The sequence below is a fragment of the Orussus abietinus genome, unplaced genomic scaffold, assembly GCF_000612105.2.
Source record: "Orussus abietinus isolate OABI.00-Male unplaced genomic scaffold, Oabi_2.0 scaffold48, whole genome shotgun sequence".
In the NCBI taxonomy this organism is placed as follows: domain Eukaryota; kingdom Metazoa; phylum Arthropoda; class Insecta; order Hymenoptera; family Orussidae; genus Orussus; species Orussus abietinus.
This window is the reverse complement of record NW_019394242.1, coordinates 114,101-135,477: the sequence shown is the minus strand read 5'-3', so window position 1 is coordinate 135,477 and position 21,377 is coordinate 114,101. Positions and strand designations below refer to the sequence as shown.

At 40.3% G+C, this 21,377-nt stretch overlaps 5 protein-coding genes and 1 non-coding gene across 11 annotated transcripts in view; 3 read left to right on the top strand and 3 right to left on the bottom strand.

Moving 5' to 3' along the window:
• LOC105694671 (zinc finger CCCH domain-containing protein 10) overlaps positions 1–5,199 on the bottom strand; it is a 32,287-nt gene extending 27,088 nt beyond the window's left edge. Inside the window, exons 1-2 of one of the 2 annotated variants that reach the window (XM_023432421.1) lie at positions 5,042–5,199; positions 4,404–4,571 (exon numbers count right to left, since the gene is read on the bottom strand). The gene's annotated coding sequence lies outside the window, so the exon portion shown is untranslated. The remainder of the gene's footprint in view (positions 1–4,403; positions 4,572–5,041) is intronic. The other variant, XM_012415549.2, reaches the window with a different exon arrangement.
• Positions 117–1,837, top strand: LOC105694672 (G patch domain-containing protein 11). Its single transcript, XM_012415550.1, has 3 exons — positions 117–327; positions 587–830; positions 1,199–1,837. The coding sequence occupies exons 2-3, from the start codon at positions 605–607 to the stop codon at positions 1,732–1,734; spliced, it is 762 nt and encodes a 253-aa protein (XP_012270973.1). The 5' UTR covers positions 117–327; positions 587–604; the 3' UTR covers positions 1,735–1,837.
• Positions 1,991–3,065, top strand: LOC111673974 (partner of bursicon). The gene is made up of 3 exons (XM_023432430.1): positions 1,991–2,391; positions 2,553–2,677; positions 2,748–3,065. Exons 1-3 carry the CDS (start codon positions 2,271–2,273, stop codon positions 2,916–2,918), a joined length of 417 nt encoding a protein of 138 aa, XP_023288198.1. The 5' UTR covers positions 1,991–2,270; the 3' UTR covers positions 2,919–3,065.
• Positions 4,257–6,278, top strand: LOC105694674 (bursicon). Its single transcript, XM_023432376.1, has 4 exons — positions 4,257–4,293; positions 4,411–4,577; positions 5,053–5,178; positions 6,089–6,278. The coding sequence occupies exons 1-4, from the start codon at positions 4,257–4,259 to the stop codon at positions 6,236–6,238; spliced, it is 480 nt and encodes a 159-aa protein (XP_023288144.1). The 3' UTR covers positions 6,239–6,278.
• Positions 6,279–7,442: 1,164 nt separating this feature from the next.
• The window catches only part of LOC105694666 (eukaryotic translation initiation factor 4 gamma 3), a 77,820-nt gene continuing 63,885 nt past the window's right edge, over positions 7,443–21,377 (bottom strand). For all 5 annotated transcript variants that reach the window (XM_012415540.2, XM_012415541.2, XM_012415542.2 and 2 more), the window contains exons 8-25: positions 16,241–17,172; positions 15,595–15,696; positions 15,089–15,397; positions 14,694–14,903; positions 14,489–14,565; positions 14,256–14,406; positions 13,910–14,174; positions 13,629–13,726; positions 13,369–13,532; positions 12,970–13,025; positions 12,529–12,761; positions 12,050–12,222; positions 11,672–11,751; positions 11,254–11,474; positions 11,036–11,176; positions 10,825–10,900; positions 10,578–10,727; positions 7,443–10,064 (exon numbers count right to left, since the gene is read on the bottom strand). In XM_012415540.2, the coding sequence (XP_012270963.1) occupies positions 9,886–10,064; positions 10,578–10,727; positions 10,825–10,900; positions 11,036–11,176; positions 11,254–11,474; positions 11,672–11,751; positions 12,050–12,222; positions 12,529–12,761; positions 12,970–13,025; positions 13,369–13,532; positions 13,629–13,726; positions 13,910–14,174; positions 14,256–14,406; positions 14,489–14,565; positions 14,694–14,903; positions 15,089–15,397; positions 15,595–15,696; positions 16,241–17,172 (3,617 nt within the window). In that variant the 3' untranslated portion in view covers positions 7,443–9,885. The remainder of the gene's footprint in view (positions 10,065–10,577; positions 10,728–10,824; positions 10,901–11,035; positions 11,177–11,253; positions 11,475–11,671; positions 11,752–12,049; positions 12,223–12,528; positions 12,762–12,969; positions 13,026–13,368; positions 13,533–13,628; positions 13,727–13,909; positions 14,175–14,255; positions 14,407–14,488; positions 14,566–14,693; positions 14,904–15,088; positions 15,398–15,594; positions 15,697–16,240; positions 17,173–21,377) is intronic.
• LOC111673981 lies at positions 12,309–12,476 on the bottom strand. The gene has a single exon (XR_002762200.1). It is a non-coding gene; the product is annotated as a small nucleolar RNA SNORA53 (small nucleolar RNA).

The following is a 21,377-nucleotide window of genomic DNA, read 5'->3' as shown; positions in this document are numbered from 1 at the left end:
ATTTCATCCGCAAATTGGGGGCAAAAAACGGTGAAAGCTAACGTACGAAATCAGAGGGCAGCACAGGATGCGATCGCGCGACCCTGCCCGTGAGCAATCTCCCAACTCATCTCTGATAGTGGGAGAAACATATAATGTAAAAATCGTTGAAGACAACCTGTATCGTACATCCATAACACTGCAAACTATACAAAAATAAAGCAAAGATCAGGATATTCTTAAAATTGGTTAAGGTGTCAGAAAATTATATCAGGCCAAAATAAGCGCTAAAGATCTCTAAACCATCTAACCAACAAACATAACCTGTATAAAAACTTCTACAATAAGGTACAGGCTTGAAAATTAATAAACAAGCATTCTTAGTATATGTTTGCGTTAGAATAACTACATTGGGCAGAACAGGTATTTAAGTATATTACTTTCTACGGAAAGTAAGTAAGTATGCAGAGAGGTTAACATTGTATGCGCTCTAAAGAATAATTGACACTTGTTTGTTAATAAATATGAAAGTGTTGCTTTCTTTATATGTATGTACCAATGTTGGTGAATTCCAGTAATTTACCAATTCTTTCTTGATTTTCTTTAGAATTTTTAATCTAAAATCATGTCGGATGATGACGATTACATGTCTGACAAGTTTTTACAAGGAATGGAAAAATGTGTTGCACCTAGTCTTGTGCATCGCCATACCGATAAAAGACAAATAGAAATGATGAAGAAGAAAGTAAAATTAGAGGCGCAAATGAGAGAGAAAAATAAGCCTGTGAGAGTGATTGAGGAAGAAAAAAGAGAAGAAGGTCTATCATCAGCTATCTCAAGTGATAATAAAGGTTAGTATTCTTATTTTTCTACTTTTTAGGTAACTTAATACTATTCAACTTTTATGGTAAAAATGATATAGAATTGTATGTAACAAAATACCACAATACATTGAATATTGTGACATCCGGATTTGGATGATTTAAATGAAAATTTTTCGTGACAGTTAACACGGTAATGAAAACATTATTTCGTGTATATAGGAGATGGAGAAAGAGGAATTAATATAGATATATTAGATTCAACCATTAGAAATAACATTACTTTCATTTTCTCATTATTAATACAAATAGCAAACAATTCTTCCTATAAGAACTAATGCAAATACTGAAAATATTACATGTCAATGTACAAATTAAGATTCGGTTCCTTTTTGCAGGCTTTGCTATGCTAATGAAAATGGGATACAAGCCTGGTCAAGGAATAGGTAAAACCGAGTCAGGAATATCAGAACCTATTCCTGTAGATGTCAAAGCAAATAGGTTGGGTTTAGGAAAAGCAGTGAAGAAGACTAAAAAATGTCGGAATCCGGATGAAAAATTAAATAATTTAAACATGGACGATTTTCGTGTAAGGATGGCCCAAAGAAAAGCTGAACATTTGATCGAAGGCGATTTGAGTAAGAGTCAAAGAGTCTGTGAACGACTGGATACATGTAATAAAATGGAAGAGCCACATGAACTTTGGTTCTGGCCAACAAAAGAAAAGCCAAAAAACGAAGATGATTCTAGTTCTGATTCGGAAGAGGAAGAAGAAGAAGAAGAAATAGAAGCATTACCGTCCACTGAAAAATTGGAGATTCTTACCAAGTACCTCAGAGATAGATATTTTTACTGTATCTGGTGTGGTACTGCATTTGATGATCAAGATGACTTAAAGGAAAATTGTCCTGGTGGTACTCGAAATGATCATTAAATTCTTATACTAGAGTACTTTTTTTGTCTTATCTATTGCCCTCTGCTGTTATATTAAGCTACTTTAAAGGAACTCAATAAAATTAAAAACTGATTGGATGAAACTATGATTATCATCACAAAGCTACTATTTATACTTTTTTTTTTATTTATGACCTGCAGATGTGTAATGTCTCGAGAAGAGACACTATTTCTACGGAGCCGGTAGAACGCAAAGACACAAAAAATCCATTAGACACATAATGCAAAGCATTTGCAACAACGTGGTAGTAAGTTAGAGACGCTATAGCGGAGCTCATGGCGCAAATTCAGAGGGAAGTGAACTCAGGTTGGCGACACTATTAAATCATAGCAGGAGTGCTGCACCCCGATGTGTTACATGGGTGGAAACCCACCGATGGTGGGAAAACCACCTATAAAAGGGACTGTTTAACAATTTCTGCTCTCACTGTTTCTCGTTCCTCCGAAGCCGTTCTGCTACCAACTTCGAATAAACTTTCACCAGGGCTAAACGCAATAGACATTAGATTTTGAATAATGTTATCATCTGTTGTACTCTTATTAATCACTGCAATGTGCCCTAAAGTTTATACCATCTCGCAGACACTGAGCGATGAGAATTGCGAGACATTGCAATCTGAGATACACATAACTAAAGGTATCCAGATTAAAAAATGCTGAACTACATTAAGAAAGTTGAACTACATCAAGATAATTATCTTTAAGTTTATCTAACTATTAGAATTATGCGGGCTTCACTAGAACTTGTTAAACTTCAGGATTGAGTTGAAAATGTTATTAAAAGATTCTTAATTACAGATGAGTACGATGAGACAGGGATACTGCGAAGAACATGCAGCGGTGACTTAGCAGTAACAAAGTGTGAAGGATTCTGTAATTCACAGGTGCAACCTAGTGTCGTTACTGCTACAGGGTTTCTAAAGGTAAATTATGATGTGTAATAGCATATACGATGTCCAAATAAAAATCTGTTATACTTTGGATTTTGTGCAGGAATGCTATTGCTGTCGAGAGAGCTATTTGAAGGAACGACTAGTACTTCTAACTCATTGTTACAACGCTGATGGTATAAGACTTGAGAGTGAAGAATTTGGAACTATGGAGATTAAACTAAGAGAACCGGCTGAATGCAGGTGTTTTAAGTGCGGAGATTTTTCCAGATGAGGAGATTCGGCATCAAATTAATTGATCACCAATTAATGCAACTCGTAAATGTGTCCACGGATTTCTTTAACATCAACATGACTATTTATATAGAATTCTCAATTTACGCTTGTATTAAGTTCATGAAATAAAATGTGTTTTACCAAATGCTAACATTGAGTAATCCCAGCTAACAATCCATAATCCTACATTTATTTTGATAAATTTAATAAAAATTATCACAACCAACTAATTTTTTGTTCGTATTAATTTAAAAAATCATTGAACAAAAATGCGTACAATAGATGAGTTTCACAAGAGAAAATTCATACTTATCATTAGACAGATTATAAAATTGTTTCTATTACGAATCTCATAATAGAAATATATGCAAACTACCACTAATGTATATGCATGCGCAACTATATTGCCATTGCTATCAGATAAAAATTAGCGCGGTTGTTATTAATTATTTTGCCAAAAGTTACTATTACATGAACCAAAAGTAATTAATTTATGTGTATCAAAATACCCATTTTATATTACATCACATACAAATAAGAATAATTCATAATCATAAGCAAAAGTACATGAGCAGAAGTATTTATAAAATGTAGTCTTCGGACTTTAATACTTTCACGAAGACATACTATAATTATACCAATGTTATTAAGATTAAAAATATAACCACTCGTTAAAATGTACAATTATAACAAATGTTTTCAAATGCAACACCTTCCCAGATGTAAAAAAAAATAAACAGAGTAATATTAAACAAGTCAAATATATCAAGACAAGAGCAGAGGTAAATTTTTTCTGAAGTCGCATTCCTTAAGTGTGAACATCGATAAAGCATTAAATAGCAAGATCTCTATGCCCCGTTGCTCTACAGGGTGCCCCAAAGAACATGATGGAAGGGATTGCAGTGGTTCTCATTCAATAGTCCGTAACAATATTAAACCTAAATAAATATTTCACATTTTGTAATAAAATATTGGAGATTTCTGCAAACCATGACTGTGTATTGTTTCAGCAAAGATTTAGTGATTATTTACCAGACAGAGGAAGATAAGATAATATTTAATATTTCATTTGTAAGTCAGGCTCATTGATCAATGATTTTTAATGTAATTATTAAATGTTGTATATTTATAGGAAAGTAGAAAAAGTGTACTTTTGTGTCGAATGATATTTTTGTAATTATACTACCATCGGCATCTTATTATTTTACAAATCCCATACACGTGGCTGAATACCGTGAGTTGAGTTTTGGAAGGGATGAAATGGGGTTACCTAGAGGGTATAAAAGCTTGCCATGTCTGAGCTATTAAGACAGTACACCACTGGCTGGTATACATCATGAGTCGTCTCGATAGAATAATTTTCTGTTACTTTGGTAAATAGTTCTTAAACCCTGTCTTTCATAACTATATCACATCTCATAATCAGGTGCTTGTGTCTGTTAATTAAGTAAAGGTGGAATACAATTATTTTAAAATCACTTACCAAACAGCAGTTGCAGGACTCCTGGTTTGCTGTTTGCTTGGTGCCACAAAAGCAATCGTGGGAGGAGATGAATGTCAATTAACACCAGTCATACACGTTCTCCAATATCCGGGGTGTATTCCGAAACCAATTCCAAGCTTCGCATGTACGGGACGATGCAGCAGTTACCTTCAAGTGAGTGCATAACATAAATAACTAAAATTCTCATTACTTTCAACATTAGCTACTATGGTCCACTAAACATGATTAATTACACAGATTATATCGAACACATAGAATACTGATCAAATTATATTTTTTGCAATTTAAAATGCAATCATAACCTATTGCTTTACATCAAATACACAGAGAATAAAACATTCTGCCATCGGAACAGCAACTTTGAATAAATCAAGCCACTGCTCTTCAAAGATAGTTCGAGCTTTTAAATCAATCCTAATAGTGAGCGGTTGAATTCTTACCAAATCAAATATAAAAAGATCAATTTGTTCATTGCATTCTTAATTCGGTAAAATCTGTAAAACATTCGTTGGCGTGTAAACAGAACCGTGATACGAAAATCGCTTGGGCTCTATGAACGCGCATTAGACCGGAAAAACGACAGGTATTAGGACAGACTTCACAAATTGAATAGGTACCTACTTTTCAGGTGTCTGGCTCAAAAATTTGGCAAATGGAGAGGAGCTGTATGTGTTGTCAAGAAAGTGGCGAGAGGGAGGCCAGCGTGTCACTATTCTGCCCAAAAGCAAAACCAGGCGAACGGAAGCTCCGCAAGGTCTGTCTAATCTCTTGAATAATTCCTGGTCAGTTTCCAGAACCTTCAAAATACTCGTGAACCGATACAAAATCCCGATAATTAGTCTTCTCAATAAAAACTAAACACTCTTCGGATACAATTCAACGCGGCCATGTTTCTTTCACGGTCACTATAAATATAAAGCAAAGTACGGAGCACCTCATCATAACATCATTTGTATGAGGTAGGGGAATATCTGGAAGAACTTATTATATCTTTCACATAAGGTTGTCCTTGTTGGGCTTATGCCGTTGAAACGCGTGTAACGAAGATAGCATGGTCTCGCGGTAAACTGGGAGGGGAGACACCCTATGCATGGCCGTGCTGAATATATTGGCCTTCTTTAGACTAACAATAGGAAGAACGGAATCGGACTACGCGCGAAACTTCAAACGCAACGAAATAGCGCTGCACCAAAAAATGTTTTATTTCCTCAAAATATCCCATGTCGTTTTTAACAAATTCTCTAAGCAATAGAAAACATGACAGGGACTAATTCCATTTACATTTTGTTACCATTTATACGAAGTCTATTGTATGCCGAGCAATACTTAACGTGACTTCGATCAACAAATAGAGGAACAAGGAAATGGGTACTGCTTTCTAATTAAAACAAACAAAAGAAGTCAGACCACGCGTGTTAACTCATCTTTCGATACCGTTTCCTTGTTTAACTATTTTATTTCGATCCCAAGATTGTTCCTACTAACAATTTCTTTTTAGTAATGTGTAGTCATTGCAAATCAAAGCAAAATGTCACAAATTGTACCAGTCATTCGTAACAAAGGATTTTACTAGTTTCAGAAAATAAACCACATTATATATTTCTAGTAACATGTGGCGAAGTTTAATGATTGTATATATATACCTTACCTTTTAATTGTCATAGGTAATCACCAAGGCTCCTTTGGACTGCATGTGTCGACCCTGTACCGGCGTCGAGGAATCCGCAATAATTCCTCAAGAAATAGCAGGATTCGCCGAGGAAGGTCCTCTGACGACATCCGCACACTTCAGAAGATCATCCGGATTGCAGTGATTATTTTAATGGAGATTATACTACAGTTGGACAGAACCATTTCGAACTAATTATAAAACATTTCAAAAGTACGATACCCAAATACGAGTACATAATTTACCAACGAATCAACGCAAACCGATGGGTCGATTGAAATAAATGGTTGTACAAGGATGAAACTAATTCCTTCTAATCATGCTCATTCCAAATAAAACACACGTCTACACGTAGTTTGTTCTAATGGACTTCCTTGCATCATCTGGATCTGTAGACCCTTTGATAACGTCATTTCGAAGTCAGTTTTACTAATCTCAGCTCTACTTACATCTACACGTTCACCCAGTTCCACGAGTTTTTCCTTATCGAGTACAGAACAATCTAAGCGGAGTACAGCTCTAATTTTATATATATTAATACTGAGTTGACTACAAAGCGATACTAAGAACACAATTTTGAACATATAAAGTATCGCACAACTTCTTAGCCACCCCAATATACATAGAATGTATCTGTATACGTATACCTTGCAAATTGCACGTTGTTAATTAATGTTAAGATGATTAAATCAAAACATTCGTTTACTACTTCGGTTGGACGGGGGACAAATCAAATATTTGAATCTCGTGATTATACCTGTTCTGCTGCGAGGAATTGCAGTAAAACAATTATAAGCATTGGATGACTTCCCAAAATTGAGTCACATATCGCGGACATTGGTTAAAACTCTGGAACTTCAACACATAATACAGAAATACATATGGGTATCATTAAATTATTCTTACATTATAACGTAGGATTAAAATTGCTGCGAGTGTAACACGCATCATAAATACATTGCCCGAATTAATAGGTATTCATTCCATTTCCACGGGTGAAGCACAAAATATCCGAAAGAAAAAAACGTCCACCTAAAACTTTCGCTTAAAAAAATATGCGCATGAAATCATGAGACGTAATAGAAAATATAAAAGAAACAAGTCACGAATGTTTTACCATAATCTACTTCAGAAGTAACTCGACTATCACTTTTCATCACGCTACAGATGACATCCGCGGCGAATTCCGAAGTCGTGTCGACGCTCAGCTTTCTTTTATCCCAAATTCGCAATTGTAACGCGGAAAGGGACCAATTTTATTCCTTTGGAAAAATTAAAGTTAGCCATGTAAAATGATAAATAATACGGCTTTTACGAGTGGCAGGCAAGCAACAGACACGATCGCCCAGTACTTTAGGCATGGAGTTCTTTTTTATTGTTTTTTCTTTTTATAGATATGATTTATTATAGAAGTGTACGTGTCCGTGTGTGTTTGCATGTGACTCCTTACTATTACTCGTATTTATATTATATATATATATTTGTATGTGTGTGTATATACATATATACGCACATATATAGTATCCATATGTATATATGTATATGTAGTCAGCAGAGGCGAGAGGAACAGCGTCGCACAGTGCCGTCCCCGCGCAACCGAGCGGGGACCCCAACCAGTCCCGTCGACTTTAATTATGTATAGCTAGACTTCGCTTTCCGCTTAATCGTACATCCTAGCGTATTATTTACAGTAACTCCCTCATCTCGCCACGCATCGTCCGTCCGAAACGTTCGACAAGGGTTTCCCCGCGACCGCCCACGTGAATAAATTATAATCGTTTCAAATTCCCTAAATACCGTCTATCTTCTTTCTCCGTCTGACATATCTCGGGGCGCGCCCTATGGCTGCGAACGTATCGCCGACCCTTCGAGAGTGTCTCGATGCAGTCTACGGGATTCCTTCCCCCGAGTCTCCTCGTTTCAAGAGAACGCGCAAAGCAAGGAGAACAAGGGACGAGAGTCTCGACGCGGCGAGAAAAAAGGCAACGGCAGTAGCAAAGGTTCGACGCGCGTCGTCGGCCTCGGCGAGAGTCTTTCGCGCGGAGGGGGCGCGGTTACTACACACGGCCCGCGTTTGTAATACATTTCTCGTAGAAAGTTAGTCCATTGTCTCCGTGAACGAGTTCTCTCGCTGGTTCGACGTTAGTCCAACGCGCGTTTCTCCCTACCGGAACGATCTCTCCTTTCGTTTTTTTCCCCTTTCGAGATAGTCCCCCTTTTCGAGGACTCGATCGGGCCGTCCGTTAGTCGCGTCGGTAGCAAAATGGCGTTCGACGTGACAGTCGACACGACGATGCGATCGTTCTCCAATTTCGGCCGAAACCGCGCTATACTCGTGCAGACGTCTATTTACATAGATATACAATATGTTCGATACGCGCGCGTACGACGTCTCGACATAGTCGCACGGGTAATTAATCATTTGCGTTGACGCGGTCAAACTCGTGGGCACGACGATCTCTCAATGACGAGTGCAGTGCGCCGAACTCGCCGCCGAAATCTAGTTGGCGCAGGCGCGCGCACCCGCGGAGACGTCGTGCGTACCATTCGCTCTTTTCTCGCTCTCTCTCTCTCTCTCTCTCTCTCTTCCAAAGTATTTCGATAATTATAAATAACTAGGTTTGTAAAAAATAGTAGCGCCTTAGTATGCACACCATTTGATCTCCATAATCCGTGAATCCTTTATAAACATGTCGAATTATCGAACTCACATCGCACATCGTCTCTCTCTTTCTCCGGCTCTTTCGGAGGTCTTCCAAAAAGTTTTTCCTCCGCTTTTAACGACCTATGTAATGACCGGTGGTCTCGCCTCGCCTGCGCGGGTAGAGTAATTACTTTTTTTCGTTTTTCGTACGAAGAACCAGGTTTTCTCAATTTTTCTTACTTCAATCGCTAAGTGCAGTCTGGATTGCCGGTGGTAAATTCGCAAGTTTTTCTCGCGCATCTAAACTTTAGTCCACGCAGGCGAGAGGGGCCCGATTTTTTACGGACCTCTCCGCGGATCAACAACGGGGCACGAAATCTCGCTGGGATCTCGTGCTCCGTTCCGCGATCGCCAAAAGGTCGAAAGCCAGAGAGACATTTCATCAAACGTAAAAAAGCACGACGTCGTTCTCTCTCTCTCTTTCCTTCTTCCCTTTCTCTCTCCCTCTCGCACATGCACACATCTCCCGCCCTCTCACAAGTTTTTGTATTTTTTTTTTGCTTTATTTAAACTTTAAACCATTTTAATGAATTATATATAATAATTATCTTGCATTTTACTTCTGTATCATAATTAATAGTTAATCTTTATCTTCATTATGTATAGCGTATCTCAAATACGGCCATTCTTGCGTGTCCGTTTTTTAATAGTAACGTGTGTTCTTCCGCGCGTCGTCCTTTCGAGTCGAAGTTTCCTATCGAAGTTGTCCCTAGGCTATATTACATACACTCCCGCACACCACCGTAACATTTTTTTTTTTCTTTCACCGAAGTTCCGCCACTTGTATGGTAATTATTCATTTATCCGCGGGTCTCTCTTTCCCATTGTGTTCTCCATTTTTATATATCTATATATATAATATGTATATATAAAACAACTTCAATTTGGCCACTTTTCGTGTTTTCTGTTCTCGGGTTAACGTGGGTTCCTGAGGAGGTCACCGCGGGTTGGTGCGATCGAAAAGCCGCCGCTCGTCCGAGAAGACGATGGAGAGGCCCAGTCGCGCGTCTCCTGGCCTCGACACGTCGGCGGCTATCCATCGGGATTTACGGCTGACGGTAGAAGAACCAGTAACAAGGCAAGGAGCCTCACGTGTCTTCGTCGGGCACCTCCTCCGATTCCTTCATCGAGACCAGGAACGCGGAGACGGCTTTAACGGAGACGCCCTTCTCGTCAGCCTCGAGGGGACTCAGCTCCCAGGCCGAGAAAGCGTCCGTTGAAATTACCGTGTCCTCCCACAAGTTGCGGAAGATCTCCAGAAGAAGGCCTGTGAACCAACGACATTCTCGTTCAATTTCTCTTAACAAAGAATCTCAATTAGGATTAAAAGATCGATATTTAGAATTTAGAGCTTCATAATTTAGAATCTTGTCTTCTGCGGATAAATATATTGGGTTGATGCATAAGTAATGGCGCTTTTTTTCCACATAACGTAACGGGGAAAAAAAAACGCCATTGCTTATGCATGTACTTAATATTTAAAAAATGGTAGGGAAAGTATTTCTTCGAGTTGGAAGGAGTAAACAGTCTTTTCAATAGAATTTATCTAATCGCTCGAATATAATTTAATCCTTACCAGACCCTAGTGTACTGTTAAGCAACTTACAATATGACACCAAAGGAGAGATATGATTGATAAGGATTGTAAAAAGTACAATCATTTAAAGTGTAATTCTTAAGCGTGAAAGGCAATACTATAAGTGAACTTACATTTGTTAGCGAAACGAACATTAATATTTTTATAATTATCGCCAATTACTGGGCCTGATTGTACACTTACCGCGCGGATGCTCGATCTTCCTGTCGTAGACTTGAACCGCTAGAAGGCATTGCAGCTCGAGGTTTCCTTTCGTATCGACGTAACGTTGAATCAACGTCTGCAAGTTGCTGAACTTGTCCTTGTCGAATTTATACGACTTATTATGGAACGCTGTGAAACAATTTTCATTAAATGTCATTAGTAGAATTCGGGATGAATTTGAAAACAAAGTAATTAATTAATTAATTAATTAATTGTAACTACGTACTGATACACTTCTCCAAAATGGCAGTCGTTAGAACTTTGATGAACTGCGTAGATTTGACTCGATCACCCACATTAGCCTTTAACAAAAACGACACAATGAAAGTCAGGACGTGGATTTATCGTGTGAATGTCAACATTTAAAGCATTAAAACACTTTCTTCGCATTTGATTTTTAAATAATGACGTTTTAGAAATTGATTGTTCGCGCTTACGGATATCCAATTGCAGATCTCGTCATAGGTACTATCGTTCAGAAGATTTTTGAGGTGTTCATGTATCTGATCCATGCTCAGTTGACGTTGCTGTCCGCTGCCTTCTACACTATTGCTGTCACCGACCAGGAATCCCAATTTCTGTAAGATGAAATATTGTGCTTTTAAAATATCCGCTTGTCACTGGCCGGGAAGGAAGAAAAGGCGTTACAACTCACGCGCTCTTTAATAATGTTATCGACATTCTCTCTCTCGATAAGGTCACTCCACGTCAACCCACTTTGGTCCCACTTTTCTTTAACCCATTGAGGTCCCTTATCTTGCGCCAATTTAGCTAACAAAGTGCCCACCATCTTTCCAGCCTTCCCTTGACTCTTTAACTTTGCTACAGTAGTCTTCAATTCTGCTAGTGGATGGGTATCTTCTATCACAAGATGGGCTGCAAGGCAAATAGAATAACGCATATTAAAAACGGATATTAATCAAAATAGACTTTAAAGAAGGGAAATTTCCTGGTCAGGCCTGTTGAGCTTATATTACAACCAGCACGATGTAACTATGGTGTAGAATGATTCATCACAATAAATATCAGTGTAGCGTGTAACAATTTACAAATTTTCAGAGGGAAAGACTTACTCATGAGTTCGGCAAAGTACGTCCAAATCTTCGGAATATCAATAATTAGATCATCTGCCATATCTAGTACATCTCCGAACCTGAAAAAATGATATAGAATAAGGTTTCATGGTTCTTCAAAGTCTAAAAAATATTTCAGATAGTTTGCTAATTCAGTATCCTTTTGGCTAAAGCTTCAAAAATACAATTTTGTATTTATTCATTTGTTGTAAAAAAATATCATCATACAATTGTACAAAGAGCGAGAATTTTAAAGCATGCTCAATATTTTTGACATAAATCGTACAGAAATATGACGAACAATCACTCAACGATATCTTAAATCACCGTGAACAAGTAAAAAGTCGATGATACAATCGTGAACGATTAAAAACTCACCCAACTCTGAAGAGCGACAATGGCAAGATTTTCTGGGCTATGCATTGCGACATCAGTCGGGATACTTGTTCTCGGGCAAAAGACGACTTTTCTAAAACCGTATTGATGGCTGCGATGATTAATTTTGTTATCGTTGAATCGTCGAAATTCTCCCGTACATATTGCACCGTGCGCTGTTTAAACAAAAATATATTACATTGATCATTTTATTGGGTTCATATGTTTCTATGAATATAATTTGAAGAAGATATAAAAATGCATTGTCCTCTCATTGGTATACTCGGCGTGTAAAGGAAAAGTAGCACATTCGAATTCTACATTTTCGAGCGTCGAGGCGTATGACCAACAAGAAGATATTACATATTCTAGCACACCAATGACTCAAGCGTCTCCCATGAATGATAGAGACGGATCTAAGGAGCGTGCGGTCCGTAAAACATGGAATTTACGAAGTAGAATAAAAAAAAAATAGGAATTACATCAACACTAGGCTCCGCAAGACATCCCTCGATGATTGTGTTGAGCGCTTTCGTAAACTGCTCCTCGGACAATGGAGGTTTACTAACAGGTATCGCTGCCACTGGCGGTGGAGGTTTTACGGAAGGTGACGGCATCGACAGGCTCTGGCTTCGAGAGCTGTCGAGTAAAGCACTTTCTCTACTCGAGGGGCCACTGCTCATTTGGTGACTACCGTTGCGAGAACTTCTACCATCTGCAAATAAAAATATTTCTCATTTAACTAAGAGAAAGCTAATATTTGATGAAAAATATATTCATATTTCTAACAGGTCAGTATCCTTTTGGTAAAAAAATCACGGAGCGTCGTATATACGTGCTTATCAACAGTATAGTTATCATCATCAAATGGCTACAAGTATAAAAAGATTGGTTGAGATATACTTGGAAAACTGATTACGTACCATACGATGATTTGTAGTCAGGTCGTCCATACTCCCTGGGACCAGTCGATCTCGATCTGAAACGCAAAATTCATAACATGTTAATATACTTAACTCGAATTGTTTGATACATTTGTATTGATTAATACTATCAGAATTATTGAACAATCATGAAAATGTTAGAAGATTCAGAAACTCCAGTCTGGCATGACATTATAGTTTCATCATACACAATGTATTCACCGGAACAACCGTCCGTGTTAAAAACCACTGCTTATTTTATTTCGTATGCATAAGTATAAATATCGCTAGTTTACAGATTGTACATCAATGAAAGTTGAAACTATTAATTTTCATTTTCAAGTACAAAGCGGTTCATTTGAACTGTAGGCGAATACACAAGAAAGAATAAAAACCTACCCTGAGAGTTGTAGTGGAACACGTTTATCTTGGTCGAGGGTTGAGATGTTTTCAAGACACGCGAATTTATTTACTGTTGGCGTCTTCGAGTTACCAGTGGAAGAAACCGGCTTTGCCCACATATATGCGTTTCTGCTTCCCAATTGCAAATCATCCATAGAAGGCTATAAAATATCGAATGACAAATAAATTTGTACGATGTGAAGATACCAGCGAACCAAGTAATGGACGAACTTTAACCCTAGTTTAAGATTACTCACAGGCTTATTTTTAAGTTTGGCTGTTTCAACGGAGTATGTTTGTCGTGTCCTACTAACCGGCTGACTCCAGCCTCCCTCTTCAATTGGGCCAGGGCCACCTGCGGGCACAGAATGATTTTAATGTCCAGTATTTTAAAATGGATTAAAGAAACTTCAAAGACTAATGAATTTAGTTCGAGAACAGAAAGGTCATTAACACACGATGCAATTATAAAAAACTCTGGTCCAATATATATTTACTAATTTCTTAATGAACAAAAGCGTACAAATGTAAAACTTACGATTTCGTCTTCTATCACTGTTACGGTCGTCCTTTCGCGGGGTATTTAGAGGCGTATTATTAAATTGCGTATCTAGCCTCTCTAATTCTGCTTCTTTTTGAATCTGGTCTATTGTTTTAGGACGACTGTCGTCTCTCCTTGGCACCCATTTATTTGCCCTCAAGTCTATCACATCTTGAAGCATAAATTTGACACGCGAACTGATTTTCCCAGAACCCCGACGACCCACGATTTCCTGCATTTGCTTGAAATATTCTGACACGTCCTAGAAAATAAAAACAATAAACAATCGGTAATTATCGATCTTTAACGTTCGACATCGCTAGATAAAAATATATACACATACCGATTTTGCGTCTAAATCTTTGCCGGCAGTAGTCAGTAATTTACACAAGCATTCTAAACTTTCTTCGTCGATCTGTTTTATTAAATGGCGTATACACCTGTGCATGATGTTTGTCGTAAGCATGCCTTGCTTGTAAAGCTCCGCGACGAACCTAAACAATAAAATATATGCTTCCTATCTTGTATGTTTTTTTGCGATAAATATTTATTTGGGGATATAACTGAGCTACTTACCTAATATTACCAACAGATTTGACTCTCATTCGTCGTTCTGAGTCTTCGAGTGCCACCTGCAGTTCTTTCTTCTTTTCCTACACGTGACAATAGAAACGATAAATTCATCATGTCTGCATTAATTTTACAGCAAAGTTTACATAAAAAAATAAGTTGTTACATGTTATAAGATAGTATAGATGTGCAGAGAGATAAAAAAACTTACAGGATCCGCGCATTCATCGATTTCCTTCAGTTTCTGTGTCTTGGCACTTTCATCGGTATTCTTTTCAAATTCACGCTGGCAGCAACTGAGAATTAATGTCCTAAAATTAGATGACTTTTCCTGATTGCTCGAATCGTCGGAAACTGCCATTTGTCCTAGTTCCTTGCACATGTAAGCATATGCTACGGCAAAGTTAGGCTCGTCGACAGCCTGAAAGAAAAAAAAGGTATAATTAGTAATTATAGATTCATTTCTCTTCTTCAAATAGATGCACTCTAAACACGTGCCTATAGCGCAGTACAGACTCGAATATTTTCAATGCGATATTTATATACACTTACTTATAAACGGAAAATAATGATTAGGTAGGGATAGAAAAACTGTACGAATCTCACCTTTTCGAAGATCAAGTTGATTACACCTTGTAACCTTTCCTGAGTATCGATTTCTAGAGCTCTGACTTGGTTAACTAACGTGTTAAACTTCTGAGGAGTGAGCTTATTCAACACGCCACGGACTTTTTTGTACAGGACTTCCGTTTTGGCTTGCTCCTCAGAAATGGAATCACCTTTTAACCTAGTAGGTTTCCAAGCATTTTCAGTTTCCCGAAGTTTAACGTCCTCTCGAAGAGGTAAACTAACGTGGATCACATTTGGTTTCGTTGCCTTGGTCGTCTTTAAATGGCTCTTCTTGTTCGCAGTTGGCTAAAAAGAGTAAATAGAACTCGATGAACTTCCTATTAAATTACAGTAATCATTAATAAATCACAAATGTGTCAAAGATCAGATACTGGATCGTTCATCAAGAGCCAATCAGTCCACTACTTTCAATATGCAATCATCATTAGTACCACTTACTACGAAATTAGGAAACTGGAGAGAGGAAAGCAAAAGGAACTTACCACTTTCGCACTTAACGAAGACTTTGCGAATCCGGGGAAGAGGGAGTCGTGTCTGATTAAATTAGTATCCTTGAACGCTCTGAGCTCAATAGAGGGACGAGCCTGAAAACAAACGTAATTTCATTACACCATAAGTATCAACTCTCAGAAATCAAATATTGGTCTGACTACAATTGACAAGAACCGTATGAACTTGACCCATTAAACGGAAAATGCTCCCCAAAGATATTAAACTGTTGCCGCTTTAAAGTATGATTTTGAACGACTGTCCTTCAGAAATTAATTTCAGTACCTATCAATTAAAAAGCAAGTTATCTTTCTGGGAAAACTATATATACTAGGAAAAAAAAAATGGTAAGCCGAAAACTGCCAATCAATAAAAAGTTTGTGCTAAGTCGCAAGGATTTTTATTATCAAACGCGACTTAACTTTAAGTATCATTTAGTAACCAATGACATTCTTTTCTCATTCCCCTTAACTGTTGACAAATATATTACCATACACCAGTATTAGAGGTTTGTGGATAAAAAGGTACTGAAATTAATCCGCCAAGCGGCATCCAAGCCTGTCCGTAATTCTACCGTTGTCACGGTGTTCGCGGTACACGTTGTTTGGTAAAGGGACAAACGTGAAAACCATATCTTACCACCACCTGCGTGTCTTTGAGTACGGCGTCCAAGTTGGGTAAGTTAAGCGGTTTAATTCTAGTGCACGGGTCATCCTGCAGCTGCATAAGAAACTCTCTGCTGTAGGTTCTCTTGCCAGTCATGTTAAGGGGGCTCCATTGACCCTCCTCGTAATTGTATTTCAGAGGCGGAATCTTAGGAACAGGAACCTCGATACGACCCGGAGGTTCGTTTTCGTTCCTCTGCTCGGTGACGGGCTCCTCCTCCTGGGGCTCCTTCTCCTTCTCCTCGCTGGATGCCCTAAGGGTCGACACCTTCGAGTTCTCCTCGTTCTTCTGGGCGACCAACGCCGACTCGATGTCCATCTCCACCTTGACCTTCGCGTGGTCGACGACGTCGTTGGCGAGATCCTTACGGATCTCCGGCGTCTTGGCGGGCTCCTCGATCGTCGGGCTCGACTCCTTCGAGGACTCCCTATTGTTGGGAACCTGGCTAGGCACCGAGGGGTGTTTCTCGACGAGTGGAGCCGGCTTTTCGACAATCGGTGTCGGTTTCTCGACGACGGGCGCAGGTTTCTCCTGAACGGTGACCGGAGTCGACGCCGGAGTCGACGCCGGAGTCGGGGTCGGACTCCTAGCAGGGGCGGCCTCTTCGGGGATCTCGGGAGCGGCGTCTTCCTCGACGCAGGACGCCGGACTGGCCTCCTTTTCCTTCTTCGATTCCTGGTTGTCCTTCTCCTTGGCCTCCTTGGTTATCTCCTTCGCGGGTTCCTTGGAGACGGCCTTGTGCGGAGGTAGGGACTCCTTGGCACCCTGAGGCTGATGCTGCTGCTTCGCTGGGGGCGCCGGGTTCACAAACGCGTCCATGTCTGTGCCCTCCTTCTCCGCGCCCTTGCGGTTCAGATCACGATGCTTCAGCTTGTTCTTGTTCTTCTGCTTTTGCATCGCCTTACCTGCAAATACCAATTCAAAATTAAAGAAGATAATCGAACAAAGATTTTCGCCATTTTGCTCAAATACGATACTCTTCGAAACAAGTGCAATTCAATAGAATGCTAAACGTTCTTGTCGCGGGATGCGGGACATTTCCGTAACGTTTTCCAATAATACCAATTGTATCTTTAAAAAGAATTGGAAATATCGGATGATAGGGAAACATTAGAATTAACCCTGCACTGTTAAACAAACATCGAATGTACCACCCCCCACCGCTATTTGCTTTTTAACGACTCGGACCGGAGTCTCGCCGAACGCGTCAAGTGTCACATTGAGTGCGGTGTGTCAACGCGTCGGTGAAAAAAAAAACCAATCAAAGCCGCGCTTAACACCGGAGTCCCACTGAACGTGGAACGTCAACGCGTTTAAACTAAAAAAAAAAAAAAACCAATCGAAACTACGCTTGACCCCGTGCGTCCCTGCCGCCGCAATTTTGATTTTCATGCGCGACACGTTAATCTGTCGCGCTCTGTGTGACAATAGACGCGCCCAATGGGACTTCGAACTCATTGCCTTTGGCACTCGCCGCGCTCTCCCGTGGTCTTGTGTGGAACTAATAGCCTTGGATACACCTAATCGGCATCGGTAAGATGACTGGTTTCGCTTGGCTTCACCGTAATTTGTGTAATCATTTTAATAAATTCACACACACCCCTGTGTAATATTCAACGATAGGTGGATGTGCATTCCTTAACGCGAGGATGTAAGTAATCCAAAGATACCAAAAAGGCGCTTTCGCAGAGAGAAGAAAATCCGTTCAGGGGACTAAGGAAAGGGCCTGTATACCGAATTACGCTGAACTGCAGATTTTTTCAAGTCGACCGGCAGACATCTCAAGGTGTCAAGGTTGGTTACGTCGAGAACTTGGCTGGCAGCGATACATTTTCATTCACCTATTTTTCTACGTGCCCGACTAGTTAGGACGCAACCAAGAGACGGCCTAGTGGAGCGGCAATGGCGGCGAGGTCTCGAAAATATGAATTATGATACGACCTCGGTGGCCGATATCAATCGAGATAGGTGCGAGGGCCGGGAAGAAAAGTGAGCGTGTGCCGGCTGGCAGCCAAGGATAATTATAGGCACCGGCCCGAGAACGGTTCACCGATGGATTTTTTACTTTTACACGTGCTACCACATTGGGCAGAGAGCCGCCGAGCGCATTTAGATATTCCCAAGCTAAGCCCAATTTACGAAAGTCCAGGCCGGACCACCGCCGATTACCAAGCGGCGTTCCCGGATACATGCAAGGAGCGAGAAATCATTTTTACCCAGAGATTCCAGCTCCCTCGATAAGGCCGTAGCGATATTTCTACACGTCGAAATGCATTAACGTCAATGTCCGGTTTCCCTAATCAGACTTCGCGGATTAGGCGCCTCGCATCGAGACAGCCGCAAGAAATTCTGCTGTCTCTTCTACTATATTTCTAAAGTATCTAGCAATGACACAGAATTCTTGAAAATTTATCGGTTAAGTATATATGAAATTAAAAAAAAAAAAAAATACGGGAAAGAAAAACCGTGAACACTATGGGTAGACCAGGGAACAGCATGGGTTTCACGGGGTTTCACCACACCAAGATATCGCATAGTATTCTCCGTTTTTCAACATTTACAGCTTGTACCCTGAATCTCTCTGCAATCACTATACGCTGGCCATTGATCGCTGAAACGCACACGCCCTACCTTACTCAAAACATTGTCCGAGACCGTAGCGTGTACATCAAATAAACACGATACATGCGCGCATGCGCAATCCTCGCATTGGTCAGTACTTAACGAATTTCCTTCCAGGTTTGACTAATCATTTAATTTTTATTATTCCGTGTCTGGGTCGCAGAGAGATATTCTGACGTGTTTTAATTTTTTAAGGTTCCCCTGAAACCCCCCTAGCGAAGTTGAAGGAAGAGGCTGGAAAACGAACCATGATCCCTGGAGCCGCGCCGGCGACTGCGACTCCTGGACCTGGAGCCACCACCGGTGCTCATTTTCTCGGTTAGTTAATCTCTAGCTTCTTCTTCTCGACCGGTTGTCATGCAGCACTCGGATCGCCGGGAATTTCGTATTCAAGACACCATTGCACACTATTCCCTGCCAAATTCACCGACAGAGCAAAGACACTGGAAATTCGAGACGGTGCATCGATGATCGGAATATAGTCGCAGCTCAAACGGTACGCTACAAGTAAAGACTTTTTTTCGGCGCCCCGATTATGTATCACTTCCAGCACATGGATGGAAAATATCAGTTAAAGGGTCACCGCCCAGGACAGGGACCCATCGAAGCCATCTCATCCGCAGGAAATGGTCTTCCTCGTTGCTTGAATTATTCTCGGCTCCCAGCACGGGGAAAATATCAGACCCGACCAGAAGATGCCAACCCTTGTGGTCTCCTCGTCTTCAAGAAAAAGCCCCACTTCGTCTCCTCCCAGAAAACGGCAAAACCTCGGTTACGACGGGACCGAAACACTTCGGCGCTCGGATTTCACGGTGATTCAGGACTTATTTATAATCCCAGGATCATGCGATGACTCGTTCCTCGTCGTAAGTGCTCGTGCACTGGCGAGCCCGGAGGTATACATCGCAGGAGCCGGACCCCGGTGTCCTGGACCAGCGAAGGGATCGCGGCAGGGAGAGTGCAGCTTCTCCAGGAGGATTCCCTTGAGTTCTTCGGTTTTCCGGGTTCGCGGAGATTCAGAAGCTTATTTATAATTCCAAGACCTTGCGGCGTTCCTCTGGCCGAAGACGTGCTGGCGCATCCTTTCCTCGGACATGGGAGGGTGGCGTACGTCGGGGAGATCTGGCACGAGTCGGGCACCGGATTTACGAGAAGACGAGACGAGTCGCCCTCGAGCCGAGACCTCGAAGTGACCTTAGGACGGTTCTCGTCGGTGGGACCGTCCAGAGGCAAAACCTCTTCCACTTCCCGGAGAGGTCCTACCTTATGACTCGGCCGAGTCCAGAACCCCGCGAGGCCCGATCGTTAGAATCGAGGGATCTTGAAAACAAGGTGGAAATGTGTCCATGCGACTTTCACGTGTCTATTTTAACCGAGGAACTGGCGCAAAGCTTCGGAGCCTCGGCTTACGAGGGCCTAAATTAGTACGAGGAGAGGAGACGGGAGCGGAGCACGCGTCTTCGAGCCCGGCGAGCTTCGCCAGGGAAGAGCGCACGCGTCACCACCCCTACTACGCGTCCTCTCCTACACCCTCCTACACCCTCCTACACCCTCCTACGCCCTACTATACCTTACAACACCCTACTATAGTCTACTACACTTTGGTGCGCCCTAAACTGAGCAAAAAAACGACTTTCTAGGGACAAAAAAAGGAAATTCTATCGGATAGACCTTTACTGACTATTATCACTAAAATAAATAGAAAGTTGATCGAATGAAATTAAGACGAATTTCACACGAACTCATTTTCACAAAGTCTGACTCATTATCATTTCGTTTTCTGTGCATAAATGTGCTAAAATGCAAAGTTGGTTCGCTTCAATGAGTAAGAAACTTTCACGGAATTAATAATATTCGTGTAACAAATTGGAATTTAATAGAATTATCTTTATGTCCAATGTTTCTTCCCAAACATTTCTTTGCCATAATTTTTTATATCATGTACTAACTTGTTTGAATTGAATGCAGCATTTTACCCGAAAAGTGATCAACTTTCATTGATGTTGTCAATACTTAAAATTAATTTCATACATAATTCTTTTCGCCAAATCATGTCCATTTCATACAAACTTACTATGATTTGGGTTGCAATACTGATGATTCTTACAAAATCAATTTTTCTCAAGCCAACTAATTTCATCACTCAGTGTATTTATTTATTATTTCGATTATCAATTTTGCCCCATCCGTACATGATTTCCATTATATTTCGAAACGACGTTTCGAAATGTCCTTTCCCTTAATTAAATACTTAGCGATATATCTTTACCCTTTGCATCCCCAAATACAAGTGCGTAACGCCGTCATCTTCTTTCCTTCCAATGATAAGTACATACAGGAAGGTACAGTTTTTCTTAAATCCCTCCCAACCTACCTAGATTAGTTTTAAATTAAATACGGGTAACTAAACTGTTTCAAAGATTTCTGCCAAGTGTCAACTTCAAGAAATCGCGAATCCCACGTGCAGTCAATTCGACATACCTAGTTC